Genomic DNA, 13,225 nt, shown 5'->3' with positions numbered 1-13,225 from the left:
TACATGAAGACTCATACAAAAGTATTACAAAGTTATATAACAAAACATGCAGCACCCCATGCGTTAGTGACAATTCCCTCACCGTGACAACTTTGCTATAATCAGGATAGACCACAGACTCCTTAATCAAGGCGTCAGTATCTATAGTTTCATTGTATATGTACTCGTTTTTAGTGAAATACATCCAGTATTGTGACGAGTGTAAATCAGTGAGGAACTGACAGCTGAACCTAGCTGTGTCCCCGACTACAACGGTCAAATTTTCTGCGCCTTGAGTCAACACTGGTTTCGCGTACAAACGCTCTATAAAAAAATTGCGGTGTTAGAATTCAGCATTGCATTTGCTGGCATCTAATCTATAGATTTTTACACTTAAACATAATTCCTAAAAAGGTAAATAATTTCTTCTATTAAAATCAATAGTGTCTTAAAAAAGCATTCAAATATTTTTTTAACTTCATACTTATCATCTACATTGACTACATCTACCTTAGGAATTCTTGAATTCCAAAAAATAACGGACTACAAAAATAGCAATGTTTGAATTGCAACACTTCGAACCAAACTAACGGAATGTATGTTGTTCTTTTACGTTTTGCAGTTTATATTCGTATTGAATCAAATACTTGGCGTGTTTGAAACGCCTACCGCTTAAACCAGACTAAATGTTAACGATTTGAACTTTGCTTGGCTTTAAAAAGAAGATAAACCTTCGTTAACCACATTGATGAAATTCTCTGCTGTTAGTAATCGAGTTGCTAAGGTGAATCTTTATTTTAATGATAATGCTAAAAATAGTGTTAAAGCAACTGATGTACAACATTAACCACCACCAAATGAAGACCTTAACCAAGTTAGTAAACCGTCTCCTTTCTACTTAAACACAAATAGTTAAAACGACAGGTGAGACCTTTTTGATTTGTGAAAAACCTTAACCAATGAAGTTACCACAGGAAATTAAAAATAGTTGATTGTTATAAACAATGTACCATGTGAACATAAAATTAATCCAGATGAAGATTTGAATGATCTTTCATGAGTGCAAATTAAAAGTAACCTTCAACTCTAAGTAAAATGAAAGTACAATTGACCATCACCAAATCGACAGTGATTTTGGACCAACACCGTGATAAAATAATCAATAGACCTCTATAACATCTCCAGTAGGTATTGGCATATCACTGGGTCCAACTTCAGCGTCTTTCGCAGTATAATTGGCTGGTCTGATCCAGTACAGATACGGTTCAAGATCTGAGACTGGTGGACAGGATAAAACTGCTGTATCGTTGACCAGAACTGTGACGTTACCGGGGTAACCTTCCTTTATATATGGCTTCGACGGGTAGCGTTCTATAAGAGATTGCCTAATCAATTGTCGTGAAGTTGCGAAAATTATAATAAGTTTCCTTGACGAAAAAATATGCCATATAATCCTTAAGCTAATGAAAGTGTTAAATAAAAAGCTCAAACATAAATTCTTACCTTGTATATGAAGAACAACAGTATGCTCGATACAGCCAAGGATATTACAGACAACACAAGTATAATTTCCGTTGTCGGCTTTCGTCAGCTCGTCCAAAGCCATCGACCATTTCCCATAAGATGGTTGGAAGAACACCCGAGATATTGGCGTACTCCTGTTCTTGTACCAAGTAATATTAGGCGTTGGGTTCCCTGCAAATGTTTTACGATGTAGTAAACATGGTTCTGGCTATTTCGGTGCGGGCCGCATTAAAGTTAGTGGAGTAGAATGGGAAAGCAGACTGTATGGGGACGAGCCATTTGAGGTTAATGTAGGAATAACATTTACTAAAGTATTTATAGCATACACAAAAAATATTAAAGTAAATATTTGCGAAGAAGGAATGAAATATAAATAAGGAATAAAGAATCAAGATAAAAAAGGACACATGTGCAACTGAAAACAACTTAATCCAAAATATGAAACTAAACTCAGCATCAAAAATAAAGCAACAAAACATGATCCTAAAAACATGCGTCAATAAAAATATTTATTACCTTCTGCAGCACATCTCAGTCTTATGGAATTCCCAGCAGGTTTCATATCCATTTTGTACAGTTTTGTAGGGTGCTTAAAACGTGGAGGGAAATATTCCTGTTTTTCATCAACATGGCCGTAATTTGGATGTTCTTTTTCATCTTTCTCTCCTTTTTCATCGAGATCTTCGTCCTTTATAAATCGTTTGCTGTCTGTCATGTTATCGTCTAACGTGTTGTTCTCAACCAGTGCTGCACTTTTGATTTGTGATAGCGTTTCTGGAAGTGCTCTTACGCCCATATCTGCTTGGTAATCTGGAAAATTTCAATGTGTATAAATGTTGTGATTTTGATTCATGCTTAGGTACATCTCATGAATTGTGCGCAAATACAACATTAAATAAAAACCCAACACGACACAGGAAACTGCTGGTTATTTCGATCAAAATTTAAGTGCATCCCGTGTCGTCGAAAAAGCTAACGTGATTTTAAAACCGAACATTGCAAACATTTCTCTGAGCGAGTGCAATATTGCTGCAACCCCGGAATCCGGTGCACACTGTTTACACATCTGGATGACCAATAAAGACGCCAATAAAATATAATATTAAAATAACCTCAGGGCAAAGACACTGGAACAGCGATGAAAATCCGTGTTCAAAGTAATGCTTATGCATTTGACATTGAGGATTCGTAACGCGAAACGTTTTATTGTTTACAGATTGTGCAATTTTGTGAGTTTCGTGGAAAACTTTTCTATTTTAATGTTTGCTGTTTTCAGGAATCCTTTTCTAGGAAGTTTGTTTACTTCTTTACAACTTGTTACTGAGACTTTTTCTATGTTAACTGCTTTATCATTGTTGTTTTCTTCAGTGTCTTTATTGCTTTCATCTATAGTATATCAATCAAATCAAATCAGTCAATTTATAAATTGATTGTATAGATTCTATACAGTCAATTTATGTCACACAAGTTTACTACGAGTATGTTATTTGAATGAACAAACTTACCTTCCATATCATGGGCACTATTATGTTTCAAAGTGAGCCTAATTGTCATCTCCTTTTCATTATCATTATCAGTCTTACAAGAATAAAGCCCTGCATCTTTGGCTCTAAATCCTTTTATTCTTAACCTGAAACAATATTTTTTTTATACATTAATATTATCAACTGCCTCGTTGGTCTATTTGTCGCAAGTGCGGCTGCTGATCACGAGGTCTCGGGTTCGATTCCCGAGTCGGGCCGAAATCGCTTTGTGGGTTTTAGAAGACTTTCACAAAGCAGCTCGGAGCCTGGAAGCTGGTGATTGATACACCCGTGCATCGGAGAGCACGTAAATGTCGGTCCTGCGCCTGATCTCTCTCCGGTCGTGTCGGATTACCGTCCCATCGGGCTATGAGAGTTAAGGAATAGTGAGTGCACCTGTGTCTGCGCAAATGCTCGTGCACTATAATATGTCCTGCGTAGTTGGCTAATCTCCTTACATGAGAACAGCCGCCGTAGCCGATAATCGGCTAGGAGGACATCATCATCATCATCATTATCAATGTTGAGGAGGTCATGTAAATTGGAAAACTGGAAGACGACACCAACATGTTTGGGAAAAGGCTAGGCAGATGATGAATCATCCATTCAGTAGTTCTTTACATTTGTCTGTTTGATGGTGTGAAAACCTCAATTATTATAATGACTGGCAGTAAAAATTTTCCAGTAGCATAAATGTGAAATAATCTTGAACAGAAGATAACCAACGTCATATCGTTTTATGAGGATTCTTTGCCACGCCAAATACGTAGCCAGACCAAAATACATTTTATCCACAAGAAAGAGTTTGGCTTGAAAACTTTTATATGCAGCTATAAACTTTGGTTTGAGTTGCCGTGTAAATGTTGGCTTGAATTTCAGCTCATCTTTAGCCAAATAAAGGTGAATCCTCTGAGTTGAAAAAAATGTTCAATACTGTCAAATTCTGGTTAGACGCAGGTTGTAGTGCAGTGGTATAGATAACAAAGTGGTATAGATAAATTTTGTTGAGTAGGTAACAGAAATTGATCGAGTTTGAGTAGGTAACAGAAATTGTCTTGAAGACTAAATTGATTACACCCTAACTGAAAAAAAAACTATTACGTGTGGTCGTGTTGATCTTGATAAGTACACGCTAGTTGCTGATGATTAGAAAACAGTTACAAATGCATCTACGTGCGTCATTTCTAAATATCAACCTACACTAACTTAAAAACGAACATCAAAACACTAGCTCTGACGTATTCATTCACAATTTACGTGATTAATACGAAACATAATTTTGATCGACAATGTTTTGAAGCGCTTCAAATAGAAACTCATAACTCAGGCCTGCATTAAAGCTTGTATTCAAACTTCTCTAAATATTGTTACTGAATCGCGGAGTAAGGAATGATCGGAGATGTCATAATACAAGTAGGTCAGGCGCCTTCTTATAGGTCAAATTCGTAAGGTAATCATGACCAAAACGATCAGTTACGAGAGAATTAACGAGGTACTTTGAGACATCTGTCAACGAATTTTGGTATTACAAGAAATGTTCGGATCCAAGGAAGGCGTATAAGCGCGAAAACAGTAACGTTTCTCATCCCCCGCTCACAAGCATTTTGGCGCGCTACTTTCTTAGGAGATTTTCCGTTATGGCACCTCCGCTAGTCATTTTGTTCTCCATGTTACTGAATACATTGCTTACTGTTTCTATGTCTCTATTTCTGTAGTTCGCGAAATTTTCGATGTTATTTCGAGTTGTACTTGGAATAGCAAGGTAGACTTTGTTGGATGCTGCTTGAATTAGCTGCCGTCTGTTGTAATTATTTTTAAATAGTTTGTTTACCAGAAGTTTGGAAAAATGATCTTCTTTAATGATGTTAATCGTTCTCAGCCTGTCTTAAGATTTAATTTTCTTAAGATTGACGATTCTAATCCTTTTATTCGCATAAAGATTATTTCTGTACTTCCACCTTCCTAAGTACTCTAATTAAGTAGGCACATAAACAAACTCGATCAGACATGTTATCATTGTATTTTCTTTAAAAAAAATATATATTTTCTTTAAATTTTTGTAAACTGAACTTTTAAATAAAAAGTACCATATTAAGATTGTTTAACTAAGTGCCTAATCAAAAGCAGTATCTTCTATTTATATAGCCCTTTCATAATTTATATTTATTTTTCAGTAAAACTCACCACTGCCTCTGCTGGACGACCCTGCTCTTCTGCGTATCAACCAGCAGTCCATCTTTGTACCACAGCACTGAGGACTTCTCTCCGTTGGGCTTGATGCCACAAGTTAGTCGCAACCTCTCGTTGAGTGACGCTTCTAGTGTTGTGTAGTCTTTGTCTGTAACAAACAAGAAGAAAATATATATTACGGGAGCTTTTGGTGGTAAGATTTTTTATTTGGTTTGCGAAATCAACGGTTTTGCTGGATCATTTTAGATAAGTATGGTAAACTTTTGACATCTGGGCAAAAAAATATCAAAAAGCGACCGTTCCTGTGGAAATCCAATGGTTTGCTTGTTAAGTGATCTAGGCGTAAATGCATTTCATATCAATTTTAAGATAAGTTAAATGTCTTTTCAAACATTAATATAATATAACATTATTATACTTGCTACACAAAAAAACCCCCTGAGAAAATTGATAATTAAGGCAACGCCAAACCAACCGCATCGCATTGAATCCCGTAAATAAAACCAACAGCTACAATTTAATCGCATAACCCTACGAATGCGCACGCTTATATTTTTAACATACACCATAAAATAAGGAGAATAAAGTAACCCTTTAGTGCAGCGTTCTCAGCTCATAAAGCAAACCCTTCGCGTGCAGCTAGTGAATACGAATGAGCACTCGCAAGTTTAAAAAACAAAACATGTTTAAAATTAAACATTAAAAAAATGTTTACTGCTCTTAAAATGTCGATTAAATGAATATCATTGACTTTTGTTAACAATAAACGAAGATTTATTGTGTTTGTTTTGTTTGAGACTTATTTAAAATTTATTAGGTTGGACTTTTGATGTATTTATTACTGATGAGACAATACTACAAAGAAGCCGGTGTAAAGAGAACGAGTTTATAATTTATGGGGCATAAATACATGCAATATCAAAATGTTCATTCTCTATTGAAAAAGTACACCAATTTCGTGTCTGAGCGATATATATTTTTTCTAATGAAGTGTGCTAACAAATTGCAAATTGCATTCACAAAACTAAACATTGGTAGCTACTGAATTACAGGGTCGTAATGCCTCAATTTTATTTTATAATTGTTCGTCTTTCGTCGTCAAGAATTTAAAAACTTATTACATAAGACCGACTCGAACTTGACCATTGACCAACTATTTAAATTTAGCCTAAGTAAAAGCACTCTACCCAAGACCCTAACCCAGTGCGGTACAGAAAATCCATTTGCAACACTTGGAACGTTAAAATAATATACAAGTAGATTTATAGTGTTCAGGTGTCCGAACAAACTTCTATTTATAAGCACAAACGTGATTTTAATGAGCATTTACGGGTTGGTTTTTATTTTTAAGGACTTTTTCTGTAACGACTTCGACTTTCGCTTTGCAGTTTAGGGTTAGTGAATAGGGTTGGCTACTTTGAGAATTTATCTGGTTGTTTTTCGTGGTTTATTTTTTTAGCATTTGTGTAGGCTTATAAATGGCGTCCACAGCCGATTTCGGCCACGGCGGCCGTTCTCATTTAAGGAGATCAGCCAGCTGCGCAGGACATATTATAGTGCACGAGCATTTGCGCAGACACAGGTGCACTCCCTATTCCTTCACTCTCATAACCCGATGGGACGGCAGTCCGACACGACCGGAAAGAGATCAGGCGCAGGACCGACATTTACGTGCTCTCCGATGCACGGGTGAATCAATCACCAGCTTCCAGGCTCCGGGCTGCTTTGTGAAAGTCTTCTAAAACCCACAAGGCGATTTCGGCCCGACTCGGGAATCGAACCCGAGACCTCGTGCTTAGCAGCCGCACTTGCGACAGCTAGACCAACGAGGCAGTTAACAGAGTATTTATGAGTTATTTAGCCATGGGTATCTGCCTAGCTTGCATCAACAGTTAGGTACTTGTGTGCGTAATATAGAGGTAAATACTACAGGTAATTTTATTTAATAATTACTAGCCTAAATCTTGGGTTTAACTCAACTTCATAGATTACAAATAGGCTTCCCAAAAAGTAAGGTGGTAGTGGTACCTATATCAAGGCAAAATATTCATGAGATAATCTTGTGTAGTTTGTTGTGTTTCTTCATGCTACCTACTTGGTTCTATATGGACTTGAGTGTATACCAAAATATTTTCGATGATAAACACATTTTATATCGATATCAGAGTCAGACGTCACTACTCACTGACTGACTCAACGTTGACGTATAAACTAAAACAAGTACACAAAAGAACGACTGTTTAGTTTTTCATTTACGCATTGTCAAATGCAATTCGATTTATTAGATTACGCATGCTCTTGCGATCCTTATTAAGAAAACTGTTAAACATTTAAGCAGTGGCAATGCTTAAGTGAACAAAGAAAGGTAATGATTTGAACATAAAATGCTTTAGGAGCCTCTTCAAGGAGAGAAAGTACTTAAGATTGAAAAAAAAGGCAATTAGGTAAATTACAGATTTATCATGGATTTTTTAAGATAGTGAATGCCAAAAAATTATGATCTATGTACAGATACAGAATTGTACAAAATATCGACAAATTATAACTTAGATATTCCAAACAACACTAAAACACAAAAGTATATTTTAAGACCAAAATTTGTAAGTACTCAAAAAGTAGTTTTAAATAGAGTCCAATTGTGGGTTTGAAATACACTGCAGTTTTACAATGTAGCGTTTCTTTGTTTCGCAAGTGGTCCCGGCTGAAATTTTAACTGCCATCGAGATTTGTGGCCTGTGAATTATGGCTTGGAGTACCTAGTGATGGGCACGTCGAGTTTGTTTTGTCGATATCGATAAAATATTTTTGGTGGATGGTATATAAAAAAAAAATACTCATGTATGGTTTAGGGTTAAAATTATACCAAATAATATATTTTTTTTACAAAAATAAATTAACCAAAATAAACAATTGTTAGAAAATTATGCCTAAATTGTGTCAATTATGTAAGAAATTTATTAATATTTTTCTATTAATAGTTAATTAATAATTTTGAAAATTTTTAAGACCTTTTTACAATCGACAAGTAATGTACAGAATATATCGATAGTCCACTTTACATCACTAATCTTTTTGCGAGCTTCTTAACCATCGATTTAATGGTTGCATATGTTCAGCAGATGCAAGCCCTTGCAGCCATGGGTCACAAAAACATGGAAAGTCAAGCATGGCGTCATAAAAGATTTCGTATTTTTAAAAACCCCCCTAAGAAACGTGGGAAAGGTCGATACAAATTACCATTTTTGGGTTGGGTTAAGTTTTGATCATCTCTTATTTGGGACAAAAGAATAACAGTCGCAAGTATTTCTAGAAATTGCTATTCTGCTAATTGAGTTTCGTTAGTTCTAAAAAGATGTAGATGCACCTTTCTAGAGTTACTTAAAAATATTACCAAAAAATATCAGGAAAAAGCTAGCCTGTATGGTAAAAGGTATAAATATCCCTTCGAATTTTTGAAGACCCAAATTCTATCGTTGAGAACAATAGTCCTGCAATTACCTCATTTCATGGCGACCCTTCAATCTGACACTTTGAACACCTACAATTACCAGAAACAATGGATACTGCCTAATTTTGTGTGTTGGTGTGGTCTCAGTTGAAACAAAAGGACTTAAAAGCTGACGACAACCAATTCCAAAAAAGCCTTGTATGTTACTCTGTAACTGAAAAACCACCGATTTACGACTCAATAATGATTGAACTTTGCCGTGTATGCTTGTGACCGCGGACTTACAGCGGATCGCAATTTTTAGCAACCGATTTGATTTATTTATTAGATACATATTAATCATCATCCTCCGAGCCTTTTCCCAATCATGTTGGGGTCGGCTTCCAGTCTAACCGGATTCAGCTGAGTACCAGTGCTTTACAAGAAGCGACTGCCTATCTGACCTCCTTAACCCATTTACCCGGGCAACCCGATACCCCTTGGTTAGACTGGTGTCAGACTTACTGGCTTCTGACTACCCGTAACGACTGCCAAGGATGTTCAATGACAGCCGGGACCTACAGTTTAACGTGTCATCCGAAACACAGTCATTGGTGTCTAAGATATACTTAGAAAGTACATACAAACTTAGAAAAGTAGCATTGGTACTTGCCTGACCTGGGATCGAACCCGCGCCCTCATACTTGAGAGGTTGGTCCTTTACCCACTAGGCCACCACGACTTTTAGATACATATTAATATACTGACAAAATTAAAGTTAAAACTATCTAAATTTGGGGTTTGCGGTGCCTAAAATCTAATTTTGCATAGATATTAGGTAATAGATTAGAAGACATATTTAAGTTATTTCCGCCAGGGTGCAAGAAAACCCACAGGGGCAGTTAGTTCAAATCATAATTTTATTAATAAAACAGTTCTATATCTCACATAGGCGTTTCTTTTGTATGAACATTACATATGACTTTTTAATTGCTTGGAGCAAAGCCAAAAATTATTTTCTTACGTAGGTGTACCTACCTACATACAGCGTTATTGTATATGAAGTATATAACGTTTATTTGATCAAAAATATTTTATGATGAGTTCAAAAAGTTCATTTGCACTCGAAAGTCTAAAATACAAATCTTTTTATTTCTTTTTTTAAAACAACATTGGGATCTAATTACTCTTTTAGAGTTTGTAACTGTTTTGAAAATTGAAAAGCGTATTCTTTTCTTGAATCATCTTTGATGTGCAGTTAATATTTTTATTCTGTTGGTAATGTTTTTGAATATTAGTTTCTTTTTACATAGAGCCAGTATTTTGCAAAACTAGTCGTGTAACAAAAATAACCTAACTATGAAGCATTTTATTCATAGTGGGAAGGTAGGTACATGTTGTAAAAAAACTTTAATAAAGTTCCTTAAATAATATTGTTACTCAATATATTCTATCGATATATTAATGCTTTTTATATAATGTAGGCCAAAGATATATCTAGAAAAAACGTCAATTTCCGTATCTTCATCATGATTCGTTCACATTTTCATGTAATTTGACTTTTATTGATATTATTTTTCCTATTATATTGGTAGAGCGACGATTGTTTGATGTTTTTTGAGAAGAAACGACTATGTTATTCGTGAAACATGTTTATATTTTTGATTTTGTGTAGCAGTTTATTTATTGTAGCAGAGCTTGGTGTTATATCAAATTTTAAATCGATGCTGTATCGCAACAACCATATCGCTTTAAAAACTCTTCAAAAAAGTTTTTTTTTTCAGGTTTTCGAAAGATTTTTTTCTTTCATGAAGTTTTTATACTTATCCGTGGCTATTTATACCTGAAATAACTGATTTCCGAACCCGGTTATAAGTAAGCCCAGTAGGCACCTATATGTATGTTATTCCGATGGATAAACTGTATTATTGTTCTATCCTTACTGATTTTTTTACAATACATTCTATAAACTTAACCAACACCCAGTTCTAACAAACAACACCTACGCTCTAACAGTACTACAAATTACAAACAACAGTCACAAACGCATTGTTAATCAGTTTGTAGTGTACTGTATTATCACCGATATCTGTCGTCTCGTTGTCGCATAGACGCGGAGAGTGCACACTATACTCTATGGCCAGTTGGCGGGAAACCGGGAGAGTGTGTGGCACGGGAGTAAGACGTTATGTGGGCAAGCGAGCCGATATCCTAATTATCGGATGGTAATTACAGAGACACAGGTAGGGCGAACACTACATTTGGCGACGAGTGAAAATATGATATTGGCGGCGTGTCTGTAAGTAGCGAACATTATTTCTTTTGAATTGAAAAGAAAGGAAGGGGCAGGTATGGTAAGTTCAGTTTGCGGATTAGAAGTCCCCCTAAACAGCCGAAATCTGAACAAATTGGCCGTCTGTCCAAAGAACGTGCAAGTTAAAGTTTCTAGTAAGGATGCTAGTATGGTATCCAGTCACCGACTCGACTATAAATTATTGTATGAGACTTTAAAGAATCTCACACCAGTGCTCATGTCTAGGTTTTACTTGGAAAGTTTAATTGTGTGTTCTTTGAAGCATATAAGTAAGTTGTACGTTAGTAATTGTACTGTATATTCATCACATAAGGGTTTTCCAGAAAGCCTGTATCATAATATCACATTGCGTATGAAGTTCGTGTATTTTTCACCAATTGAACATGGAACATTCATTTGTTTTGGGATTGGTGCGAATCAGTAAATCGTTTTAATGCTGTGATGCTACATGATGGCTATGATTACAGCATACAGCCAAACATCTGTCGTGGGAGTAATTTCCTTTATGAAAGATAAATTACATTGTGTTCCTGGTTCCTATCATAAAGTAAATAATCTTTGGTTCCCATTGACTATAAAAGTGTGAAAAGTAATCAAATCATTTATTTCATGTAGGCCTTTGCAAGCACTTACGAACATCAAAATTATAAATAAGTTTGCTTCTAGTTGCCCATTCCAGGGGTAGCTTCCTATGGAGAGGAACGGGCAAGAAACTCCATGGTTACTCTTTTTAAAAACATAATGGGTGTTACAATTTGTATGTATTGATGCATACGATAATAACATGAAGAGGAAATGTTTACAGTATTTTTTGGGTTGACTTTGAGAGGGTTATACAATGCAAGTTGAACTGGGAAGTTATAAGAGAAAATTATTGTACAGACTATTTTAAGAAGTTAATAAATTAAACAAACCAAGTTATATAAAGCAGGGGAAATAGTGACTGGGAATGCAATTATGACTGGGAGTTTCAGATTAATTTGTAACTTGTGATATAGTGAAATATTTGGTGAGCTGAGTGCATAGTATTATGGGTACCTTGAGTTTGTGAGCGGCTCCCTACTACAATAATTGAGTGGTTGTTTCTACTAAGTAATCTGTTTTGAATTGAGTGATTTTGGGTGTTTGAAGGTTGATCTGGACGAGTACCTTCTTTAAATCTTGATTAATTTCGGATTTTCTGTGCTGGTGGTTTGGATAATATAGGCTTCCAGACCTAGCTTCCCTCCCGGAGTCTGGTTGGCTGCTTGCTTGCTGCATTGTTCTGGTGCCAACTTGCTTCAGGAGGCTTGCTTACAATGTAGTGGATTACGGGGACAGACTGGTGGTTTTGTACCTTTGGTCAACTGTTCTATAAATGACAAACATGTGCTAGGTATTTGGTTGAACAAATAGCACATTGAGGGACCATTGTAGGTTGGACTGTGCATGTTGAGGTGCTTACCCGGTTGTACTGGTATGTGTGCACATATGTACAGCGTTCCAGCCCGTCAACGCTTCCAGTGGGTTGCCTGTCTAGTTAATGTTAATTATAACGGTTGCTCGGTCACCCTGAATATAATTCTGGTCCTTTTAATTTAGTTTGTTTTGCGGTATTAGGGAGGTTGTTGTGTTACAACAGAGATGTCTCAGAAGATGCAGAGCGGGAAGGCGGTGCCAAACAGCAATGTTGGATGGAAAATGTGGATCAAAACTTTTAGTGTTCAATAGATGGAATCTTTGGTAAGCGTCCTAACTCATAATCCTGATTTGGGTATTTTAGGTGAATATGGGACTCTTAGACCAAAAGTTTAAGGAGCTGAGCAGTGGAGCGTTTTTGTACTTTAATTAATTCCCATTAAGATTTGTTGGGACAATGCTGCTTTATTTACCTAACTGGGGTTTCGCATCTGTGACGGAATCTTGTAGGAATGAAGCATGGAAGGAGTTTCAATATAGATACTTACTCTGGGTACTGTCTGGTGATTTGGATTTCATAATTTGGTGATTGCTTGTGCTTCTGAAATGTAACCTTCAAGATTCGGGCTCGAGTGGATTTTAATTGGTATCACAATTGACTGACATTGGTGCGGTTTGACAGAGTAGCCCTCATTGTAATATTGCTATTTATTTGTAAATTATACTTTACAGTATTGCAGTGCCCAACAAGAATTATAAGTGTAAACTAAATAAACTTGCACAGAGGGTTGTTGGGAGAATGGCATAGCCGGGACATGGAATGGGGTCCATTTATTGATTTGAGATTGATACATCTATCTTTTGAAGTGG

At 36.1% G+C, this 13,225-nt stretch overlaps 1 protein-coding gene across 2 annotated transcripts in view; it reads right to left on the bottom strand.

The window, feature by feature from the left end:
• The window catches only part of LOC124640580 (fibroblast growth factor receptor homolog 1-like), a 103,095-nt gene that overhangs the window by 4,284 nt on the left and 85,586 nt on the right, over positions 1–13,225 (bottom strand). Inside the window, exons 3-7 of one of the 2 annotated variants that reach the window (XM_047178402.1) lie at positions 5,211–5,364; positions 3,009–3,133; positions 2,020–2,313; positions 1,483–1,674; positions 1,148–1,350 (exon numbers count right to left, since the gene is read on the bottom strand). In XM_047178402.1, coding sequence (XP_047034358.1) covers positions 1,148–1,350; positions 1,483–1,674; positions 2,020–2,313; positions 3,009–3,133; positions 5,211–5,364 — 968 coding nt within the window. Of the gene's footprint in view, positions 1–82; positions 304–1,147; positions 1,351–1,482; positions 1,675–2,019; positions 2,314–3,008; positions 3,134–5,210; positions 5,365–13,225 lie in introns of both variants that reach the window. The other variant, XM_047178401.1, reaches the window with a different exon arrangement.

Source organism: Helicoverpa zea, chromosome 21 (genome assembly GCF_022581195.2).
Source record: "Helicoverpa zea isolate HzStark_Cry1AcR chromosome 21, ilHelZeax1.1, whole genome shotgun sequence".
Lineage (NCBI taxonomy): Eukaryota > Metazoa > Arthropoda > Insecta > Lepidoptera > Noctuidae > Helicoverpa > Helicoverpa zea.
Note: the sequence above shows the minus strand (reverse complement) of the source record. Positions and strands in the feature narration are given on the sequence as shown.